We start from the raw sequence: 24,277 nt of genomic DNA, 5'->3' as shown, positions 1-24,277 counted from the left end.
GTACCACTACTGGTATATCAAAGGCTGTGGTAAGTACTACCCTGTCTGTGGGATGGTGCATATAAAAGATCCCTTGCTGCTGATCGAAAAGAGTAGCACATGAAGTGGTGACAAGCAGGTTTCCTCTCTCAATATCTGTGTGGTCCTTAACCATATGTTTGATGCCATATAATCATAAATAAAATGTGTTGAGTGCATTGTTAAATAAAACATTTCCTTCCTTCCATCACACAAAAAACGCTTGCTAAACGATTCCCAGTCTGGAGTTCATCGTGGTAAGACGTGTTTGTGCACACTGCACGTGCTTTCACGGCTCAACTTGGGGATCCTTCACTTTTGTTGTTTTTGTCAATGAAGTGAAGTTTTCTATTTGGATGTGTGCGGCCATTGGAACTGATTGAACACTGGAATGCTTCTCGTTTAGACAGTCTGCACCACCAGGTTGGATTCTTTTTTAGCGAGATTACTTGCCTCCACGTCATTTCTCCATCTCACTAGGTTGACTTGTTTTTTTCATGACTCGTATGACGGCCATTCTGCAGAACGCCACGGTTGTTCGCATTTAGTCTCTACGTGTCCGAGCCTGTCCTAGCAGCACTGGAAGATTGACCGCCCCACTCTAAGAAGAAATAGGAAGCGGGGTCGGCCCCTACTACTCTTTTCTAGACTTTACTTTGTTTTATTGTGATACCATCTCGTATCCTCCGGAGTCAGGCCCATCCGCACCACTATACCAACCCATGACGACTGGACTATACCCTAGTCTGATTCTCTCTCTCGTTCAGACGGATCCAGCTTCTCAAGATCTGTATTTCAGCACAGCACTACACCTTCAACATCTACTGACTGTCAATCTAGGGGTTTTCTTGACAAGATGCAACTCATCTCGTCCCTACAAGCTGTGCACCATAACGGCCTTAACGATATAGATCGGACTTTAAACTTTTAGACCTTCGTTCAAAAGTTGATGTCGAAATTACTTTCTTTTTTTAATATTATTAAATAGTCCGATCCTCTCTTCTTTCTCTTATTTATTCTTGGATTGTCCTAAAATGCTCCAAATTATATAAATATTCGACCGAGCAGTCAATTCTTTTTAAATTCTATTAACTTTTTTTTACTAATTGCTATTTTCAAAATTCTGCCCATTTTCAACTCTACCCCCTCCCCCTCCTCCATCCTGAGTCAGGCCACCGATCTTATCTAATTTCTTTTTGACCACCCGATCTAATCTAGCGACCGCTTAATTGTTTTCTGTCCCGGGACAAGCCCCTGGCTATCCAGAGACAGGCCCCGGGACGGACATGCTCGAAACTCTAGTGGTATATGAGCATGTAAAAATTATTTGCACTCGCACTCGCTTGCTAAACTTATTGTACCCTTTCCATTTGTCCATCACATCTCATCCAACTCCCATTTTTATCAGATGATTGTTGATGGACCAGGAATTTCATGCAATCATGGGGATTTCCCCACTTGTTTACATGTGCTTTTTAAAAAAAAAAAATATTTATTCAAATAAATGAAGTGGATCAGCAAACATGCTGTAGGCCTATATAAATCCCTCTCCATGAGATGATGTTACATACTGCATAAATTTAAATGATTGATAAACTTGAAACATAATATTACAAAAATATAATTTCAGCCATTACATACAAACTACAAATACTGGGCTGGGTATAAAACATACAGTTTACATGTTCTAAACTACAACATGAAGGTAACAGACATAATTCTGGAGACACATGATAGATGTTGCATGATGGATGATGTACGTATGGTAAGCCAGCTCAACAGTGATTTCACTGATGGTGCACCACTGATCCCACTTCTGTATGGGTAGATATGTCTCATTGTGGGACACTTTGTGCATGTGGTATGTTAATCTGCTTACTGAAGCTTCACATGCACCACAAGATATCACCAATTCAAGGGCATAATTTACCAAACTCTCACAACTCTGTGATGTCGCAATACATTGCAAAACAAAAAAGACAAAAAGACATGCAAGTATGAAAGAAAGAAAGAGAGGTTATATTTAACAACACACTCAACACATTTTGTTTACGATTATATGATGTCAGACATATGGTTAAGGACCACACAGATATTGAAAAAGGAAACCCACTGTCACCACTTCATGGGCTACTCTTTTCGATTAGCAGCAAGGGATCTTTTATATGCACCATCCCACAGACAGGGTAGTACATACCTTGGTGATATTTTATATACTAGTCACGGTGCACTGGCTGAAACAAGAAATAGCCCAATGGGCCCACCAATGGGGATCGATCCCACACCGACCGCACATCGAGTGAGACATGCAAGTATGATGCAATGCTGCTTAAGAGAGCTTAAGGGAGCTTTGTGAGTTAGGCCAGAACAAGAGATTTAAAGAATGGAACTCCAACATTATGATGTCTTTGTTGGAAGGTATATTCATTGAAAAACACCACAGATTATTTTTCATGCTAACTCTTGTGTAGTTATTATACATGGCTAATCCGGCCTGCCCATATTAGCCAAAGTGGCTACAGTATTTAATAATTAACAAATACAGTTTTGTTTAAATTAGTCATTTTTAATACATTTCCAATAAATACACCATAATATATTTCCTCGGTTGTAGAATGAATTGCCCTCAAGTGGACATGTTCAGATTTATTTCCATTCCAGCCCAATCTAATTAAAATTAGCTCCACTATTACATGTGGATCTAAAGACATCCAGTTGGAGCTCATGTCCACAAATCAAAACCTTACTTGCAGAATCCTGCCAGTGATTTAAAAATAATTTGAAAACATTCCGAATTATCCTGAGGGTATACGACATGTTTCGTGTGAATTACGAATGCCTTAAAACATGTTTTATTTTATAAAATAAATAATTTGTAATGTAAAACTGAAGACTGATAGTTTTTTTTAAATTTTATAAATAAATAAATAATTTTTAATGTAAAATTGAAGACTGATAACCCACCCCGTACGTATTGGTATGGTTCGCTGTACTGCGGCCACTAAAATAGACTCGCCCGATATTTTTAGAATTTGTATGCTCCCAAATAACGTTATAAAAGGCGAAGTGTGATTGGTCAATATTTAAATTATTATTTACAGACGAAATGTTACCTGGACATTGGGGACTACGCAGTCTTGTTAGTTTTAAATCACTGGCAGGATTCTGCAAGTAACGTTTTGATTGGTGGACATGAGCTCCAACTGGCTGTCTTTAGATCCACATGTAATAGTGGAGCTAATTTTAATTAGATTGATTCCAGCCAAGGCACCATGACTGGTCCATCAAATACTGTGATGTGTGCTGCTCTGACAATGACAAATGTACATATAAAGATATATTGCTGTGTTTAGGTACAAGTGGACTATAGTCCGTCTCAGCTTCCTAAAAAAATGTCTTTTGTAAATAATTTCAGTTTGGTTTGACGTAAGAAGGAAAGTAAAAGTGTTTTAGACCCTCCGCTCAAAACAACAACAAAAAACCAACAATCACACAGCAAAACAAACAAACAACAACAAATTTATTTTTGTGTCCAATTTAGAAAACAATCGTCTCAGAAATGTTTTATTTAACGATGCATTCAACACATTTTAATTATGGTTATATGGCGTCGGTATAACTTATGGTAAATTCCATAGAGCCTATTAAAGGGGTAAAGGCGTTCCCTGTGGGAAGGACGTACAATGACATGAACATTATTCTTACTGCCTTTAGTTTGCTATTAACAAGCACATTTTAATATTGTAATTTACAAAGTATACTATTGAGGGAATATATTTTATTTATTATTTATATCAACAACAACAAAACGCGCATATTAAAAGCGTCCACTAAGGGCACCGGTACGCCGTGTTTCAGTGGAAGAAATTACAAGCCAACAAATCAAGTATGGCAGCTGTTGCAACACATGTGGGTCCCAAACGTAAAAGAATAGCCAAAAGCAAGAAAAAGTCATGGAAAAATATAGATGTTTCAAAAGTTGAGGAGTTCCTAGAGGATGAAAGATTACAAGAAAGAACTGGGTATACTTTTCAACTATCAAAACTACAAAAATTATACTATATATACTATAGTGTTCAGTATCGTCAACGTCCCTAACTGCGTTATGCTTCAAATTCCGTTCACTTTGTTTTTTCGTGCACGGTTCGCGCAATCGATTTGTTGTCATCGGGTGGGGGGTGTATCGAGAGCTACAGGCACTCAGTAATGGGTGTGTGTGTGTCTATGGGCCGGAATCGGTTACCCCAGAAGTGTGCAATGTAGTCCACTAGTAATGCATATAGTTGGTGAAATTGTTGACCCAAGATTGGAAGTATGACTCACATTTCTATCCTTGAATATGATTGGTCAGTGCAGGAATAAGCGTTATCAATTTGTTACAAGCGTTCCATGTACATGCCAACATGGCGTTCTAGATTTTTTTTTTTTAATTCACTTGCCATGGGACCTGTGGATTTGAAAATTTATTGGTCATGGTGAAAAATTCATTTTTCCAATTTTAACTGTTTATAAAACAAAACCCCCCCATTAAATTGAAATAATTAACTTTTTAATATACATTTTGCATACTAAGATCATGTTAAATCAATTTGTCAAGTTACACAACATGCTCATTGGGCATATTTTATGGTATGTTTAGAAAAACAGGCAAACAATTTTCATCAGTTTAGAATAAAGTTACTTATTAATATTTAAAAATAATTCTTTACACTAATACTACCTAAGTTATAAAAACTATCCATGTTACCTATTAGAACAATTAACAGCATTAAAAACAAATTAATATTTTATCTTCTATAAATGTGTATATATTTATTTATTATAAATGGGAATTCCTCCCCCACCCCCCCCCCCAAAAAAAACAAAAAAAAAAAAAAACCTTCAAAAAAGAAACAAGACCTTTATTACAGGGTTCTCACGCATCCTGGAAAACCCTGGAAAGTGCTTAATTTTTTGTTTTAACCCTGGAAAGTCCTTAAATGTCCTGGAAAAGTCAGTTTACCTCCTGGAAAGTCCTGGAAATTTGAAATTTTGTTTCTAATTTTTATTTTTTGTGATGTTACAAATACATAAATAATTGCGTTTGACTTAGAAACCCCCCCACAAAAACAATACCTAAACGCATCGATGATTATAATGAGGTCGACTGCCATTGGTCAGTTGTTGAGCAGGAAATACTGTGTTGGTTTATTTGGTCTATAGATAGGCATAGTGGTGCTCGTTAGAGCACGAGTAGATAATCTTAATTGAGGTGGCGACACAATTCTTCAAGCATGAAATCCGGATAAAAAATATATACCAGTATGACATTAAAAAAAAAGAAAAAGAAAAACGGGTAGATGTGTAAATCACTTCTGCGAAAATGCCTAACGGAAAGTGTACGTTTAACGACAGGTGGCTAAAAAAATTTATTTAAAAAAAAACAAGCATGCGTCTGACGTCATATAAGTTGACTACTTGCATGTAAATAATTTTATGGACCTGTTAAATCCCGACATATTCGAGTAACTGAATAAATCCATTTAGCTCGTAAAGTAGGAATTAACACCTCACAAAGTGAGCTATCGCTTTAACACTAGTATTCTGACAAATGTTTTAGACTGATTTTTAGATACTTGATTTATCGGCAAACCAGTAGACAACGGTATATTGCAAGGGTTGTGATTTGCGACCAAAGGCTCAGTATAGAGTCGAGCCAAAAGTTTTAAAGAAATGTGCACGGACTGCTAAGGCGCCTAAATTATCTGGAGCTATTCTATTGCGTTTGGTGGCACTAATACGCTTCCGTACTAAAGGAATATATGTAGACATACTATTGGATTACCTATAATTCTACAAAGGTTGAAAATGGTTTTAACGTAAACAAAAATGCAACAATGTCACAAAAGCTGAAAAATACTAACATCGAATAATGAGCTTTAAATAACAAACATTTGGAACGTCACTGTAGTATAGAAGTACCATCGATAAAGTGAAAGTTGCATCGCCACTGCAAAATATCAGTGTCAAATTGTGATCTTTCTTTTTATGTTATTATTTTTATTAATCTAATCATGCACCAATGAGTAGCCTGTTTTATAGTTCAGAGGAACTGGACATTTGTTGTTTGATTTTTTGGTGGTTTTTTTTTAATCTGCTATATACTACATTTTACATATCAATGACAAATGATAGCCTTTATTTGTTATTTATAAAAGAAAATTATTAGTCTAATCATGCATATGGGCATTTTTCCTCCAAATGTATCTATTTTGTTTCAGTACTGGGCTGATATTTAGTCCTTTTACAATAGTGTTAACTTCCGCAAGCTGCACAGAGGTTCTAGAATGCCCGAGGACAGTGGTTTTTAGATTCGGGCAACTAAAAATTACTTTTTGCGATCCCGATGGCAAGTGCTGAATAATAATAATAATAATAATAAATCTACAACGCTACGATCGTACGAAAACAAACGAAACGTCTACAAGTCACTTCTTTTGATTTGCAATCATTAAAGAAACTGTTTTATAAAACGTTTTCTTTTGTACTTTGTTTTAACTTTGTTTGAGCTAAAAATTATGTATTTAAAATATATTTTCAACGTAACTTTGAGGTAACCGATTAGGTAATCCACAGGTTACGGAAATATAGGTTACGGAAATATAATTCACATAACCGAACAATCGGTTACCTAGGTAAAAACCACGTGAACCGACTTCCGGTTACCTCAGATTTCAAAATATTGTCCCCTGATGTGTATATGTATTCTATTTGAGTATTAGATACATGTTTATATCACTATTTTGTACAATGTACAGCAATTGTAGTTAATAAAATATTTTATTTCAACAGTTTTAGTTTACAACTTTACCATCCAAAAGTTATATCCAGAGTGGGGTGTGACTACTGTAGACCGTGTGTAACAAGTACTGTATGCTGGAGACATAGCAGCCACTGACTAAACAATCTGCTAGGGTGTCGTTAAACAAAAACTTCTTTCCAAGTCATATATTCAGACCCCTGGAAAAAGGTAAAATAGTCCTGGAAAATGAATGAAAATAGCCCTTAAAAGTCCTGGAAAATGAAACCATTTGCAGTGTATGAACCCTGTATTAGCATAAACTGTACATGTATTATAGGTTAAGACATACAATTCCACCCCACCCACCCCACACCCAATTAGTAATTTTTCTATGTAGATACTTTGTTAAATTTATCTATTCCATGATATTGTGTATTTAATTATATTTATTATTATTATTATTTTTTTTTCAATTTATTTGATATTTTATAAATTAAATTAATAATTTCCACTTTTAAAGTTTTGCAAATGTAAATGGTGGCTTGCAACCTTTAAACTAATAAAAATACTGGTTACCGTTTGGCACTCTATTAATATTAGTATTAGAAGAACAAATATTTGGATTCCAGTGCAAGAAAAACAACAAAATGGCGGCGATACGATGAACTTTTTTTTTTTTTTCAATGTTTACATTTTATAACTTGAATAAAGTTACATCGGTAGGTATATTGATGTCATGGATGAGTCAAAGATTACTGGTGATCAACTATTTGTCAGTGAAATATTGCATGTAACAGCAAATCGAAAAAAGTGACTTTTAGATGTTTCTTTTGTTTCCGGATTCTGAGCAACTGTGCTGAAAATAGATGTCGGAAATGAGGGTAGTAAACGTCGCATGCGACGCCTTGTTTTGCAACCGCTGACTATGTATAATTAAGAAACATATATTTTTTCATGTGGTTGCCTTAAAAATGGAAAATGATGAACCGCAGTTAGAAATGTCGCACCCTTTCCTGTTTACCGGAGGGTGTTTAACTTTTATTTATTAGAATGGATTTGTTTTACGTCCTCATTGTTGATTTTTTTTACGTTACTTGAATGCAGTTTATTTTGTTTCACGTATTGTAGCTGAAAAATGTAGATTAGTATTTCCGTAAATATCGTATTCGTGTTTTTGTTGTTAGGTGAAGGCAGTTTGGGACGTCGATGGTATGGCTTTCTGTAGACTTTATAATATAAGTTTATAATTTTATTTATCATTTTCTATGAACACGACCGGCCTCGGTGGCGTCATGGTTAGGCCATCGGTCTACAGGCTGGTAGGTACTGGGTTCGGATCCCAGTCGAGGCATGGGATTTTTAATCCAGATACGGACTCCAAACCCTGAGTGAGTGCTCTGCAAGGCTCAATGGGTACGTGTATTCCACTTGCACCGACCAGTGATCCATAACTGGTTCAACAAAGGCCATGGTTTGTGCTATCCTGCCTGTGTGAAGCGCAAATAAAAGATCCCTTGCTGCCTTGTCGTAAAATAGTACCCTATATGGCGACAGCGGGTTTCCTCTTAAAAACAGTGTCAGAATGACCATATGTTTGACGATAATACGATAAAAAATCAATGTGCTCAAGTGACGTCGTTAAATAAAACAAACTTTACTCTTTTTTTTCTATCAACATGACTTCCGAGTTAGGACGTCCACTCACAGACCTACACTCTACGGTAGAAGACTACAGTTATTTATTAATCTTCAACTGCGATTTATGAATACCAATAAATAATAAAATAAATAAATCACTGTACCAGAGCTGTCAACCCATAAACTTGACAAATGCTTCAATTTTAAGGTGTGAGATTCACCCTAAAGCCAGGGTCTTGGGGCTACAGGTACCTGGTCAGGTTCTAGCTTGAGTATTCTGATGTTTGTAAGCTAGATGGACATTCTGATGGTTATGATCTCTGCTGCCAGAGATAACAGTGTTTAGTGAAAACCACACAGTAGGCAAAGATTTCTACTCTAATACAACACAAATCCTATGTTTAACATTAAATACCACTACATTGCTAATTTTTGAGTTTGCTGATAGCATATATTGGACATTAATCACTACAGCAGCGCCCTCAATAGTTTAAGAAGTTGCAGGCTACAACAGTGATGATAGCAGGGGGCAAAGCGGGGGGTCTGGGGGCCCTCCCCAAGAAACATTTGAAAAATCGAAGAAATTAAAGAAGAGAAAGCATCAACCATCAACGAAAAGTAGGCGGCGGCAAAAGCTGTTTCAGGCGGCGATTTGCCGCCGGAGACCGGGTACTTTTGAGGGCTCTGTACAGGAAGAGACCTGTCAGCACCTATATATTTAACTGAAACATTATTGAAACGGGATATATGCCTTGAAATTACATTAATAAACAATGTGATACTCAATTTGTGTTGAAGGTGTTAATAAAAGTATTCAACATCCACATTTGATTTACAACTACAATAAAAAAAAAAATTGTTTGGGGAAAATTCTGAATTTGCTAGTAATAGTAATATTATTTTATGACCATCATACATGTATGTCCTTATTGTAAAACATGTTTCTTGTTTTTCCAGGATGTGTTTCTTGGTTGGTGTACTTGTACAGGTATTTATTTTTATTGCAGAGGGTTAGTGGCTGACAAAAAAGATGAACAACTTTTCTTTGTGGATAAAGAAATTGAAGAACCTGATAAAGGTAATGTACAGAAGCTGTCTCCAAAAATGTCTGTTAAAGACTAAGTAGAAATTCTCTGTTATTTTATGGAATTCCAGATTTCTGTGCTGCTTGAAAGCTGTTCCTGTCCTAATCTTTTAATAAAATACTCCTGTACTTTCAGGGCTCAAACTTAAGAATTTGTTACCTAAGGGGTGGGGTGTGTGTGTGTGTGTGAGATGTAGCCCAGTGGGCCCATTGGACTATATCTCGCTCCAGCCAGTGAACCATGACTGGTACATCAAAGGCTGTGGTATGTGTTATCCTGTCTATGGGATGGTGCATATAAAAGATACCTTACTGCTAATCAAAAAGAGTAGTCCATGAAGTGGCGACAACAGGTTTCCTCTCTCAATATCTGTGTAGTCCTTAACCATATGTCCGACGCCATATAACCGTAAATAAAATGTGTTGAGTGTGTCGTTAAATAAACTATTTCCTTATTACCTAAGGCATTTCCATTAAAGGGACACACCCTAGTTACGGCTAGTTGTTAACCATTACGGCGTTTTTCGCTATTAAACCCATTTTTTCACAAATAAAATTGCACTTTACTTACCGTTTATTATTTAGAATATACATTTCCATTCACCTGAAGTGTTTTTTGGTAATCCTGGTTTTTGTAATACCACAAAATGCATTTTTCGTATTTCATAAAATGGCATGGGCCTCTGATCTATTTTTAGAGGGGATATTTCCATTTCAATGTCACAGACGTTGGTATACCACGTGACCGTTATCATTTTGGTTCGGTTTGTTTTCTCGTGCATGGTTTGCGCAATCAACATCCGATTTGTTGTTGTTCATTTGTGAGATTTTTCTTCACAGTTCGTGAACATTTTCAGTAACAATAAAGTTCAGACAAGTAAGTGTCTCAATACAAAACGTTACAAACCCTTAAAACCAATAATTTTGCTAAGTCTTACGATATCTGGAGAGGGGATACAACCAGGACAGAACAGTTGGAACATGTCCAGGAGAGGTGAAAGTCTGTGAAATTTGTCGTGACGTAGGCATTATTGTGCTTCGAGCGACATCTACCGGTGACATCAGAATACTAACTTTCAAAATTATTTCAAGCAATTGGGACATGGGGATTCCCATGGTATTTATTGATATAAAACCTGCTTTTTCACTCCATTTGATAAAAACGTGATCTAATTGTGTTACAGGTTTGTAGATTAACCAAATTATAATTTATTTTCGCTGGATGGAACTAGGGTGTGCGGCTTTAACGCAGTTCCGCATGTGGAAATGTGCTTTTCCATATCTGCATTTTTGCAAGTGGATTAGTCTACAAAATTTGATGTCACAAAGTGTACTTTAAGCCGAAAGTAAATATTTTATGTTATGATGTTACTGCATGGAAAAACTTTCTCATTGATCAACTTTTTTTACAGCGCACTGTGTGCACACACGCAGAATCATGTATAGACCTATGGAAAGGGTACAGTGTAAATGCTCTGTATCGATAAACTCACGCATACGAAATCGCGTTAACGGAATGTGGGTCTTGGACAATATCAGGGCTAGCTCTGGGTGATCAGAAGATTTTGCCAAATCATCTATTTAAACTTAAAAATTGTAAAAATCCCCAGGTATTTTCTAATAAAATAACAAATACATGTGTACTACAAGAAATTTATTCGGCAAATTAAAATAAATTTCGCCAGTTGTTTTTAAAATTAGCAATTGGTGAACTTGCTGAGTGCCAGAGCTAGCCCTGAATACTGAAAGTTTTTTCCACAGGCAAAATGCTCACTCAGTCATACCATTAAGAGTAGAAATAACAGGTGAAAATAATATTATAGCCAGCTGTTGTCATATCATTTGTCACAATCAGGTTGATAATGACACCAAAGCCAAAGAATAACACAGTTTCTTTAGTGTGCCATTTTCACCATACTCTATTGAAGTACAGCCTGTCATCTAAATATAGATGTTTACCACAATGTAAGCTTCAATTCAGTATTGTAAACAACATTGTATAATAATCTTATGGCATTATTTGAATTGATGTGTTTAAACAATTGCTGTTGTGTTTTCAGAGCCAGTGCCACAAAAGAGAAAAAGATCTTCCAATTATTTGAAATGTTACGCCAATTTGGAGTTGGATCCATTGATAAAACCAGCCAGAATGTAAGTTTAGAATAGACTATTATCAGTCATAGATGCACATGTAGTACAATATTCTATTTATTATCAACAGGCATAAATGTATAAACATTTACATAGATTAACATTATGTAGGTAGGTTTTGTTTTTAATTAAAAAAAATACTGTAAATCAAGAAAATAATGCAGCATGCATCGAGACGCGACCAGTCGAGACGCGAGCAGTCAGCATTCACATGAGTTACCTGTCTTAATTCTGTGTACGCTAGAACATAGTACTTAGTCAGTACATATAGTAGAAATAAAATGGTAACCAACTTGTAATTTTTTTTTATGTAGGTACATTTTTAAATTTGTGTTAATTCATCATATAATGCTTTTGACAATAATTTCTTGTAAGACTTGCAAATTAATTATGTAATGTTTAAATATAATTTAAAACAAATTTTTACAGTCTCAGTAAAGAAATTCATGGGGTCGTAGTGGGGTCCTACCAGCCCCTAGGGGATACACTGAGTAGAATAACAATTAAAGATGTTTGATGGTTTTTTTTTTGGTTTTTTTACTAGTATTCGTATTTAAGTTGTTATTGCAATTTTGAAAAGAAAACTAAAAGAGTTTAAATTTGTGTAAACGTTATTGATGACAACATGTACATGGGTTCACTTTTTATTGATATTTCAAAATATTTAATTTTTTTGGTTGGATATTATTATTATTTAATGAAAGTAGCAACTGAAGGCTTTTAAAGGATATATCAGGGTTCTCACTGGACTTTCTCCATTGGGGGTCATTTGAGCTTTCTTGTGAAATATGGGGAGTCCCATAATAGGATTTTAAGTTAAAACTGAAAAAACTAAGAGTCCTGTCCAAGTTCCATGCTTCAAAAGACACTTTTCGGGGGTCAGTGAGATCCCTGATATATATTCACCAAAAAATAACTAATAACACAGAGTTTGAAGAAGATGACATTTGGGATTACTTGTTGTTTCTTACAATTTGAGATTGAAAAGTATATGTTCAAAATGACACGTCGGAAACTTGGTTTAAATAGTACTGACATTTTCTGAATGTAAAGCTGGATGCATAAGAGTTAAGCTTTATAATTTTATTTCAGAGCTCATAACATTAAGAAACGCACAGTGTCCCCCAAAGTTCTCGAGCAGCTGGGGAAAAAGGTCAAGTCTGTTGCAAAACTTACAGCCAAAAAGCAGAGAATAGAAGCCAGAAGAGAAAAAATTAAAAGAATAAAAACACGCAACATACTGCCAAGGGCAAAATATGACCTTTGGTCAGGTAATAAATTAGACAATACACCAGTTATAATCCCAATCCTGTCCAGTTTCTTTTATTTCATTTGATAAAAATTCATTTTCAGAATATATTACAACACTGTAAGGTCTTGTTCAAATTCTTAATATGGATCAAACATAGGCCAAAACATCCTTTTTCCCCCCCTTTTTTTACACAGTAAAAAAACAAGATATAGGTATTTATTTTTTTGATGGCAGTGGCCTCTGTGGTGACCGCATCAACTTTAGTATTTAACTCAATATCAAAGTTTCTTATTATTTATTTTAAAATTTACTTTATTATTATTATTATTATTAACATGGATGCAACTATTGGGAATACTGACTAAGTTTAAAATAAGCGAGACATTTGATGATGTAGAATTCGTACTAGAATTTCTTTGGGCATTTGTTTCATTAAAATGTTTGTTATAGATAATGTAGCTTGTGTTATAAATTTTATGTTTGTGTAAACATTTAACAAAACATATTTTGTTGATGAGAAATACAGTATAGATTTCATCTTAATATAGTTATTTTGGATCTTGTTTTTATTGTTAGATTCGTGCCAGTCAACAAACCAGCCGGAAGAGATTGATTATTTTTTGGTTGTTACGAAGAAGAAACGAGTTAAAGTATGTTGATATTCCATTAGTTATTTCACATCTTTTTCTGAGAATATAAGACTAATGCTTGATTTATAATAATACCTTAGTTTGTTGTTTATTAAATCTTGTGTAAGTTCATTTATTATTTTTAATAAGGTTATGAAGAAAGGCATTTCATAAATATCTCCATCACTTCTTATATTGTAATTGTTAATTCAGTCCACTGGGCAAGAAAATAGCTTGTAGCATTTATATTTATATTAACTTTAAAGATGAACAATATTGTCTTCAGATCAATACTTTTCTGTCCTGGTCTTAATAAAGGAGTAATTAATATTTGAAGAGTTCATCTCCAGAATGCAATATGTAGACAGAACCACATACCAGTTGTTTTGCCCTGTTATTTATTGCACAAATGAACAGTGTGCAAGAATATTATATGACGAGACCACATAGTAGTCGAATGGTATAAATCTTGGGCACAATAAATGAATGCAATAAATAAAACCTTTCAGGGCTTCTAAGTTATGGTAGCCCCACTCCCATGGCTAGTGATATTCAGTGTTGGGCTAGCAAATAACTACTATTGCCATGCCCAATGGCTAGTGAAAAAAAGTTAAATGTTGCAGTTATTTATTTTGTATGGTAAATATGAATATCCTACCCCAACCCCCAATGTTAGTGATCTCCCTCTTTAGGTGAAATATCTGATTATTTAGTAAAATTGTCTTGATTTAAAGTAAAGTAGGGCTTGTGAATTTTTAATCCTGGCTAATAAATTTTTTAAATCGCTGATCCCATGGCTAGTGAATTTTAAAAAACATTCTTGAAACCCTGAATTTTTATATTTTGATTAACAAAAATTTTGTCTGGAAAGTTGTTTGAATTTTAATGAATTGACAGAATGCTGAGCATCCTGGCTAGGAACATGATGTCATTCCTGGTTTGATTTTGCGAGACTTTGTATCACACATAGGTTCAAGCAAAAATATTTGTTTTATTGCACAGTTAGAATTGTCTTTATTACTATAGTAAGATTAAGTAGGTATGTAATAAACTGGCATATATCACATTTAAGAAGTTAACTCTTCATTTTTATCTTTATACCGAAGATCTCCCACCATTTATTTTCTCAATTTTGGGGAATGGTGTTACTTCCATTCGTCAGATTAGGAAACAATTTTTTTTTTAATGTTTATGATACATGTTTATGTTGATGCTGCAGGTTCCTCCCAAATACAAGAAGCCTACATCAGAACTACCTGCTGTCGAAGTTCCACATCCTGGGGCTTCCTACAACCCAGCTTTTGATGATTACCAGGTTGGTGCTCACAACCCACAACAACAAAAACATACTTTGTTTACTTATACATGACCAGCACAAAAATTAATCAACTGAAATTTTGTTTATGGTCCGACAGTATATTTATCTGGTTGTTATACGCCCATCTATGGGTTGTAATATGGTATGGCATTGTCTGTATGTCACCAGCCTCGGTGGCGGCGTGGTAGGCCATCGGTCTACAGGCTGGTAGGTACTGGGTTCGGATCCCAGTCGAGGCATGGGATTTTTAATCCAGATACCGACTCCAAACCCTGAGTGAGTGCTCTGCAAGGCTCAATGGGTAGGTGTAAACCACTTGCACCGACCAGTGATCCATAACTGGTTCAACAAGGGCCATGGTTTGTGCTATCCTGCCTGTGGGAAGCGCAAATAAAAGATCCCTTGCTGCTAATCGGAAGAGTAGCCCATGTAGTGGCGACAGCGGGTTTCCTCTCAAAATCTGTGTGGTCCTTAACCATATGTCTGACGCCATATAACCGTAAATTAAAATGTGTTGAGTGCGTCATTAAAACATTTCTTTCTTTGTCTGTATGTCCGTCTGTTAACTTTTTCTTGTCCGGACCATATCTTGCATACAGGTGCATACATGACCGTCAAACCTCATATGTAGGAACAACTTGGGATGGCGGTGTGTTGTGTACTATTACTAGGTCACTGTGACCTAATTTTCATGGTCTACTGCACATAACAGTAAATCCTTGTCCAGAAAATATCTTGCATACAAGACCATCAGACCTCACATGTAGGAACAACTTGGGATGGCGGTGTATTGCATATTATTACTAGGTCACTGTGACCTACTTTTCACAGTCTACTACACATAATAGTAAATCCTTGTCCGGACCATATCTTGCATACAGATGCATACAGGACCATCAAACCTCATATGTAGGAACAATTTGGGATGGTGGTTGGTCCAAAACAAACTGTTCATCCATCCCATAGCAAAAATTTCACATAATTAGAACTGAATCATACCCATAACATATTCATTAATATGGATATGGTTTTCCATAAAACTCCTGATGGGTGTATCATGTACCTCACAGGTACTCTTGTTTAATATTTTTATTATTTAAAAAAACAAAAAACAGCAAGAGATCTATTATATGTATTTTTCCATAGGCAGGGTAGGACACAGGTATTTAGGCACAGATTGGGTTACACAAAAAATAATGTAAATGAAGTCCTAAATTTAATGTGTGAATAAAAAATAGGTTACACAAGGTTAGATTTGTGCAAGTGACATGCAGATGAAACGGTTGTTCTCGCTCGCAATTTTCAGAGGCCTGGTTGAGGGCGATCAGTCGTGTTGCCCATCATACCTCAGGACACGGCTCTATCACCGAGTGGGGTGGGACGTAGCCCAGTGGTAAAGCGCTCATATCATGCGCTGTTGGTCTAGGATCGATCCCCGTCGGTGGGCCCATTGGGCTATTTCTTGCTTCAGCCAGTGCACCACGACTGGTATATCAAAGGCTGTGGTATGTGCTATCCTGTCTATGGGATGGTGCATATAAAAGATCCCTTGCTACTAATGGAACAAAATGTAGTGGGTTTCCTCTCTAAGACTATATGTAAAAATTACCAAATGTTTGACATCCAATAGCTGATGATTAATAAATCAGTGTGCTCTAGTGGTGTCGTTAAAACCACCCAAAAAACAATCTGCTGAGCTATATCTTTCTCGATTTTCCTACTGATATTACACTGTGAGTACCAACTTAAAAGCTAAGCAAATTAGTCACATTAAAGGGACACACCCTAGTTACGGCTAGTTGTTAACCATTACGGCGTTGTTTTTCGCTATTAAACCCATTTTTTCACAAATAAAATTGCACTTTACTTACCGTTTATTATTTAGAATATACATTTCCATTCACCTGAAGTGTTTTTTGGTAATCCTGGTAATCCTGGTGTTAGTAATACCACAAAATGCATTTTTCTTATTTCTGAAAAACTCCGTTGAGCAGACAAGGTCTAATCTATTTTTAGAGGGGATATTTCTAGTTCAATGTCAGACGTTGGTATACCACGTGACCGTTATAATTTTGGTTTGGTTTGTTTTCTCGTGCACGGTTCGCGCAATCAACATCTGATTTGTTGTTGTTCATTTGTGAGATTTTTCTTCACAGTTCGTGAACATTTTCAGTAACAATAAAGTTCAGACAAGTAAGTATGTCAATACAAAACGTTACAAACCCTTAAAACCAATAATTTTGCTAAGTCCTACGATATCTGGAGAGGGGATACAACCAGGACAGAACAGTTGGAACATGTCCAGGAGAGGTGAAAAGAACGCACCCCAAGTCTGTGAAATTTGTCGTGACGTAGGCATTGTTGTGCTTCGAGCGACATCTAAGGGTGACATCAGAATACAAACTTAAAAAATTATTTCAAGCAATTGGGACATGGGGATTCCCATGGTATTTATCGATATAAAACCTGCTTTTTCACTCCATTTGATACATACGTGATCTAAGTGTGTTACAGGTTTGTAGATTAACCAAATTATAATTTATTTTCGCTGGATGGAACTAGGGTGTGCGGCTTTAAATTATGGGATGTTCATTAATTTTGTCTTGTTTATGTAGGACTTGCTGTTGAAAGCTGAAGAAGTTGAGAAGAAAAAGTTGAAAGCAGAAAGAAAGCTCTATAATGCACTTGAAGGCAAATTCCCATTGTTAAAAGATACACCAACAGAGGTATTTCTTTAAATATTTTTTTTATTATACATTGAATAATGCTATGGCAGAAAGCCACTCACTTAGAAAGCCTATGATTCATTAGAATGTTCGGACCAGTCTATTGAAGTAGGAGGAAATGCCATTGGTTAGAGATGAGGTTAAATATTCGTGACAAGAGAAAACTATCCAAGTTTTCTACAGTTTCGCAGTGTGTAACATTGTTTTCATTTGACCAATGTTAAATGATTGTCATTGCAAAAATCAGATGGGAAAGAAATGTTTTATTTAGAGACGCACTCAACACATTTTATTTACGGTTATATGGCGTCAGACATATGGTTAAGGACCACACAGATTTTGAGAGGAAACCCGCTGTCGCCACTACATGGGCTACTTTCCCGATTAGCGGCAAGGGATCTTTTATTTGCGCTTCCCACAGGCAGGATAGCACAAACCATGGCCTTTGTTGAACCAGTAATGGATCACTGGTCGGTGCAAGTGGTTTACACCTACCCATCGAGCCTTGCAGAGCACTCACTCAGGGTTTGGAGTCGGTATCTGGATTAAAAATCCCATGCCTCGACTGGGATCCGAACCCAGTACCTACCAACCTGTAGACCGATGGCCTAACCACGACGCCACCGAGGCCGGTCAAATCAGATGGGAGTGAATTTAAATACTGTTACACCAGAATTTACATTTCAAACATTGATAGTAATATTGTGGAACAAACAATCAAGTGGTTAATTAATGCCATCAGTATCATAGTTGAGCACATCACATTTGTTCTAAAGCTGCGTGAACCTATGATGTCAGATTTATGAACAAGTGATAAAACAACACTTCCTGTTGCATTAGCAGAATAGCCGGTATGTCTAAAATAAAATACATTTTGATAAGTGATTTACATCATTTGTTTTTTCATCAGTGAAAAGTCAGTTTTCTCAAATACACGGGTCCAGAGATGGAAATTATCGAACATGTAACAAGAATGGAGTGTACGATTATTTGTTACGTTTTAATTAGTACGCCAAAAGTGGGTTCTATTTAAAAACTTGCTTTGTCAAATGAATTCGGCAGTAAATATTAATAACAAATACTGTGTAATATACAGCAAAGGACCAACTGTTTAAGTAAATAATATTTGTTTTATTTCTTTTCAGTTACACATTTACTTTACTGTTTGTTCTTAGGTGCGTAACTATTGATTACTCCAGGATATATCTATGTAGGCATAATTTTTGTTGGTAAATATTTTGAAATTTATAAAAATGCTTGATGTCTAATAGGTGCCAATTAAACAATTTGCTACGGTGTTTTTTAACACATTTGTTTCTTTATTTTTCTGTTTCTAGAAAACCTGGTTGGAGGAGATGTCCGCTGGATTGCATGATGAGAAGGCGGGAGAGGAAGATGAAAATGTCGACACTGATCTTGATAAAATCTCTGTCAATCCTCCAGTGAGACGAGAAGACTTCAAAACAAAGAAACAGAAGAGGAAGGCAAGAGAACAGAAACATGAGGTAATGAGAACGTACCTTACTTTATTTATCAGTGAGATGGTCACCCGGGGGGTAAAACGAAACCCAACAATTAGTGGGTTATAAACGAAAGAAAAGGAATATTTATTTTATGATGCCTAGACATATTGAAAACTCTGTTTTTTTGTATCTAACATATGGTTATTTTGATATATGTTTTTTTTTTTAAAAAGAAAAAATCGATTTCCGCCACATTGGCTATTCCTTCTGAAAAATCAGCAAGGGATCGTTTAGATGCACTTTCCCATAGGCATGACAGTCTGTTGATATACCAGTCGTGAATCAGTAATTGGGTCAGAAAAAACCCCAAGTGATGTTGTGACCATTGCACATCAATAGAGCACTCACCATTATATTTTATCCCAGATATTAGATGGCCAAGTAATCACAACTTAAATAGTGTGCTGGGTTGGTGTGTTCCACGAAACTTAATTTTTGTTATAATTAGACCCACATATATGCGGTTTGGTTTCATAAATTTTTGCTTCATGAAAAAAAAGAAGACAAAATTATAGTTAATAAAGTCATGATGTTTACGGTTAACAATCTATTTAAACTGAGCTACTGTCACTTAATAAAATGAGTTCTAAGTATCATGACAGGTTTATGAAATGTTTGATTCAACTCACTTTTGACATTTTTTCAGGCTAGGTGGTGGGGACTATAGGTTTCATCCCCATTCTTCTGTCTGTCTGTGTGTCCCCATATAGTTTTCTGGACTTTTTTTCTACAATGCCTTAAGATATTAATCTGACATTTTGTGCATAGCTTTATCATGTACTGTTCGAACAAAGTTTGAATTTCATGACAATATACCCATGTTTGGCAGAGGTATGACCCTTAAATTTAGGACATACAAACGTTGTTGGGCCTGGTAGGGAACATGTATTGTCTTTAGACACTAAGGATTGCTTGCTGTTGAGATCTATCCCCATATGATTTTACAATTTATAAAGATTATTTACATATTATATATATAGTGGATATCAGTAGTTAATTATATCTTGAATAATAATCAATATTATTTCAGCTGAAGATAGCCACAAAGTTGAAAACAAAAAAGAAGGTTGAAAATGAAATATTCCGGTTAGTAGTTTTGTTTTCCTATTATTTCAGATATTAACAATGTTCAAAACTAATATGAAACCCTTCTTCATTAGAATTGTTTTGTCTGTCCTAGTCTTAATGCTTTTGTCTTGTTTATTAGTCTAGATTTACCAGGACTTCTTATTTTGACTTTTATAGAGCCATCTATAACTACTTAAAAAATATTCCTAGTTTATATAAATTGGTTCTTGTTTCTTTAGTTAGTAAAAAACATTTTAAATTAAAAAAAGTTTATTTTATTTTATTTTTTTGAAGAACTATATTAATCCTGAATGTTACTTCAGAAACAGTTTTTAAATTCACCAAATATGTTTATGGTTGGCAAGATCTTCAATGTAGTGGAATTCTTATTTAGAATCGTTGTAACCCATTGGACTATGAGGAATTGTTAACACATATTTCAATAACTCTTTAACTTTTCTAGTGTGAAATCAATCAAGAAGGAGATCCATAAACAAGAAACGGTGTATGAGAAAAGGGCGACAAAGAAAGAAGAACTCAAGGAGAAAAGCAAATACCTCCCTAAAAGAATCGGAAAACACAAGTATCCTTTGTCAAAGAACATGAAATGTAGTGTAGTTTTAAGAATTAGTTATAAATGTTCAATATACACCTGTTAATTATAACATGTTGTCTTCAAGTGGTTCTCAATCATTACTCCATAATGATAAAGAAAAGAATATCTAGCATCACAAATATACCAAAATGACAGATTCTTAAAAGCAGTCCACGTCAGTTTTGCAAGGTAGCCAGACTGTCTTTCTCTTTGGCATCAACTGAACTGAAACCAACAGGGTTTTTTTTAATTCATTATTGACATACCAAGAATACAAGTGAACAGAATTAGAAATGAATGATAACTTCCACATACACCTGTGGATAGGATTCAAAATGATGAAACAAATGGCTGTATAGTCCAAGATGGTGTTTCCACAAATAGGAAAAACCCACATTAAATGCTCACAGAAGCACTTTGTGCAGTTAGGAATGAATGTTTAACACACTCCAGTGCACAAAATACATTGGCTATTGGATGTCAGATTCTGGTAGGTATTTCACACAACACGTACAGTGCACTTGGAATTTTGAGTTGTGGAATATAGCCCAGTGATCCACAACTGTTCTAACAAAGACTGTGGTATGTACTATCCTATTTGTGGGATACTGTATATAAAAAAAAAAAAAAAAAAAAAAGTCTCTTTCATTGCTAATTGAATAGAGAAGCCCATGGAGTGGCAACAACAAGTTTCCTCTCTAATTATCTCTGAATATCTGATGCCATAAAATAACTAAAATTAAAATGTGTTGAATGCATTGTTTAACGAAACATTTCTTTCTTTCTGAAGAGATATGCCTTTCCATTGATTTTCTTAACCTGTTCAGATTTGAGGAGCCCGAACTGGAGCTGAAGTTGACGGATGAACTGAGAGGTTCACTCAGACTGCTTTCGGTGGGTGGCTTAGAAAGATTAAAACATATTTGAATACTACTAAATTTACATTTGATCTATCAGGCCAATTTTATAAATATCCAATTTTTTAAACCCATTGTATCATTTCCCACTGCAACCAGTACATCAAAGGCTATGTTTGATGCTCATTTTCAGTCTTACACTGGAGCGAGAAGTGGCCTAGCAGTAGAGCATGTGTTTGAGGTGCTTTTGGCTCTTAGGATCAATTGCCCTCGGTGGACTTTTTTTTTTTCACATCCCAATCAGTGTGGGGGTATGTACTGTGCTTTATCCGTGGAAGTTGCCCACATTAATGTAGAGGTATTAGGTTTTGGTTTCTTACTCCTAGACCCATGTGAGTCAAAGTAACGATTTGTTAATGGACCAAATCATATAGCCTTCGTTTAAAAGATGAAAATATTCCGTTACTTTTTTTTGCCTTACAATAAAAATATTTTATCTTTATGACCCGTAACCGTATGTCGTACAGCATAAAACCATAATTAAAATGTGTTGAGTGTTTATTTCTTTTTTCATTGCAGCCTGAAGGACATCTATTGGAAGACAGATTTAAGAGTTTGCAAAAGAGAAATATAATTGAACCCAGAATAAGGGCCAAGTAAGCATGAAATTTGTTTTCTAATTTAAACACATTGAGAAATTGTTATGTCTCCTATTTGTTTCTTAACTGTTTCCATAAACAGAAACAGGCTTCTAGATTATGGTAGCCCACTCCCATAGCTAATGATATTCAATCTTGGGCTAGTAAATAACTACTGTTGCCATGCCTGACGTCTGTGAAAACAATTTGTCAGATGTTGCACTTGTCTATTTTATAAATATGAATATCCTGCCCACCATCCCCATTCCCCATTGTCGGTGTTTTTAAGCTACATCTCTCTCTTTAGGCGACATATCCGATTTTTACTATTTAGTAAAATTGTATTAAAGTAAAGTAGGGCTAGTGAATTTTTAATCCTGGCTAATAAATTTTTTAAATGACTGATCCCATGGCTAGTCCCACATAACCATGTTATTTATTGTTCTAAGCAGAAGTTTCCTTTGTCATTACTTAAACTTCAGTATAAAAAGTGATGCCATAAATCTTTTCATTCTTTGATGTGATGCTTTTATTTTAAAAAATCTGATCATCATCTTTAAATTTGAGCAATGTCCAAAATTTAATATTTCTCAGATTTCATACGACACATTTGTGATATGAGAAACCTTTGTGCCTTTTTAGTTAATTTTGTTTTAAACATTCAGTTTTATAAATTGTATCCATATATTTTATATGTTCATTTTGTTTCTTAGGAGGAAAAATACGTACAAGCCCAAGGTGCTTGAAAAGAAAACTCACAAAGAAATTACGTAAGTATAGAGAGACAAAGACACGTGATCAGCAGGTAGTATTAGCTTTTAGTTATCTTTATTCTTCTTTTTAATATATATATATATATATATATATTTATCCCATTGCCCATTGTTTTCTCTCCTTTGAATTCTATGTCCACTTCCACAATCTAGTCCCTGTCTAACTGCGACAATGCTAGGCTCTTATGGCCATCTGTGCCACACACCTGACATTTCCAACCACTTCAGGGTGTTCAATTGGATTATTTTGGGCATCAAGAAGCACTTGTACCACCTACTATGCTCCCCTATTTTGCATCAATATTGTGGGGATAAATGTTGCGCCCCCAAATAATCACGCCCACATTAACTACAAACATGACGACTTCAAAATATTTGACCTAAAAACCACAAGTTTAATTACATTAAAATAACTTGAAATGCTTTTCTGAATATTGACAACTCTCCAGCAGCTGTTAATGACAGTACTGAACTAAAACGGTCTTCCTGAACTCGGATAAGACAACAGTCTTCGTTGTGTCCAAATTAGTTTTGGCAGTCTTTGGTTGGTGCCACAAGTCAGAGCGGCTTTATTAGGGACATGTTTGACCTCATGACATTTGACCAGTATTGAAAAGTCATATCAAATAAGTGTATTTTATTAGCTAGTTTGGGCAATGTGTAGGTTATTCAAGTATATAATTTTACCAACAGGAAAAGCCCTTGATCAGAAATAGTTGTAGCCTCTAGGTGTTTATCTTTAACTATAATGCCTGTTCAGCCAAAATTATGTTCTTTATTTTTCAATTACACAGTACAATATATCCTGTTATCAAATGTACATTAATGGGTGTATTTTGTGGTAAGTATTTGAGTCCGAGTATTACAAGTCATGGTTTTCATATATATACTTTGTGTGTTAATTGTTAATAAATATTGTTTTAAGAATTACACCTTACGTAACTGTTTTTTTCTTTCTTTTGTAGGTTATGAGGTCTGTTATATATACAGAGGGATGACAATTGTACACTTATAAATAAAAACTTCCATTTATGTAACTTTGTCCAGTTTTGTTTTCTGTATCATTAAGTTAGGATGTAGCACTCAAAAAGGATTTCCACCCAGTGCTTCACAACTGGTGAAACAAAGGCCATGGTATGTACTATCCTGTCTGTGGGATAGTGCATATAAAAGATTCCTTGCTAATCGAAAAGAGTTACCCATGAAGTGGCGACAGCGGTCAACAA

At 35.3% G+C, this 24,277-nt stretch overlaps 1 protein-coding gene across 1 annotated transcript; it reads left to right on the top strand.

The window, feature by feature from the left end:
• Positions 1-3,902: 3,902 nt before the first annotated feature.
• Positions 3,903-24,088, top strand: LOC121369639 (ribosome biogenesis protein NOP53-like). Its single transcript, XM_041494674.1, has 14 exons — positions 3,903-4,040; positions 9,445-9,515; positions 11,582-11,672; positions 12,765-12,943; positions 13,501-13,574; positions 14,773-14,868; positions 17,487-17,597; positions 18,935-19,102; positions 20,151-20,206; positions 20,652-20,771; positions 21,611-21,677; positions 22,220-22,296; positions 22,992-23,048; positions 24,017-24,088. Exons 1-14 carry the CDS (start codon positions 3,907-3,909, stop codon positions 24,021-24,023), a joined length of 1,308 nt encoding a protein of 435 aa, XP_041350608.1. The 5' UTR covers positions 3,903-3,906; the 3' UTR covers positions 24,024-24,088.
• The last annotated feature ends 189 nt before the right edge of the window (positions 24,089-24,277 follow it).

This window comes from Gigantopelta aegis, chromosome 4, assembly GCF_016097555.1.
Source record: "Gigantopelta aegis isolate Gae_Host chromosome 4, Gae_host_genome, whole genome shotgun sequence".
Taxonomy (NCBI): Eukaryota; Metazoa; Mollusca; class Gastropoda; order Neomphalida; family Peltospiridae; genus Gigantopelta; species Gigantopelta aegis.
This window is presented reverse-complemented; position numbering and strand designations above follow the sequence as displayed.

Excerpts from the sequence above, each read along its gene's own strand:
- LOC121369639 (XM_041494674.1), top strand. The coding sequence starts at position 3,907 with ATGGCAGCTGTTGCAACACATGTGGGTCCCAAACGTAAAAGAATAGCC. Across the intron at positions 9,516-11,581 it reads AATTGAAGAACCTGATAAAG|AGCCAGTGCCACAAAAGAGA; the intron begins GTAATGTACAGA and ends TTGTGTTTTCAG. Across the intron at positions 17,598-18,934 it reads TAAAAGATACACCAACAGAG|AAAACCTGGTTGGAGGAGAT; the intron begins GTATTTCTTTAA and ends TTCTGTTTCTAG.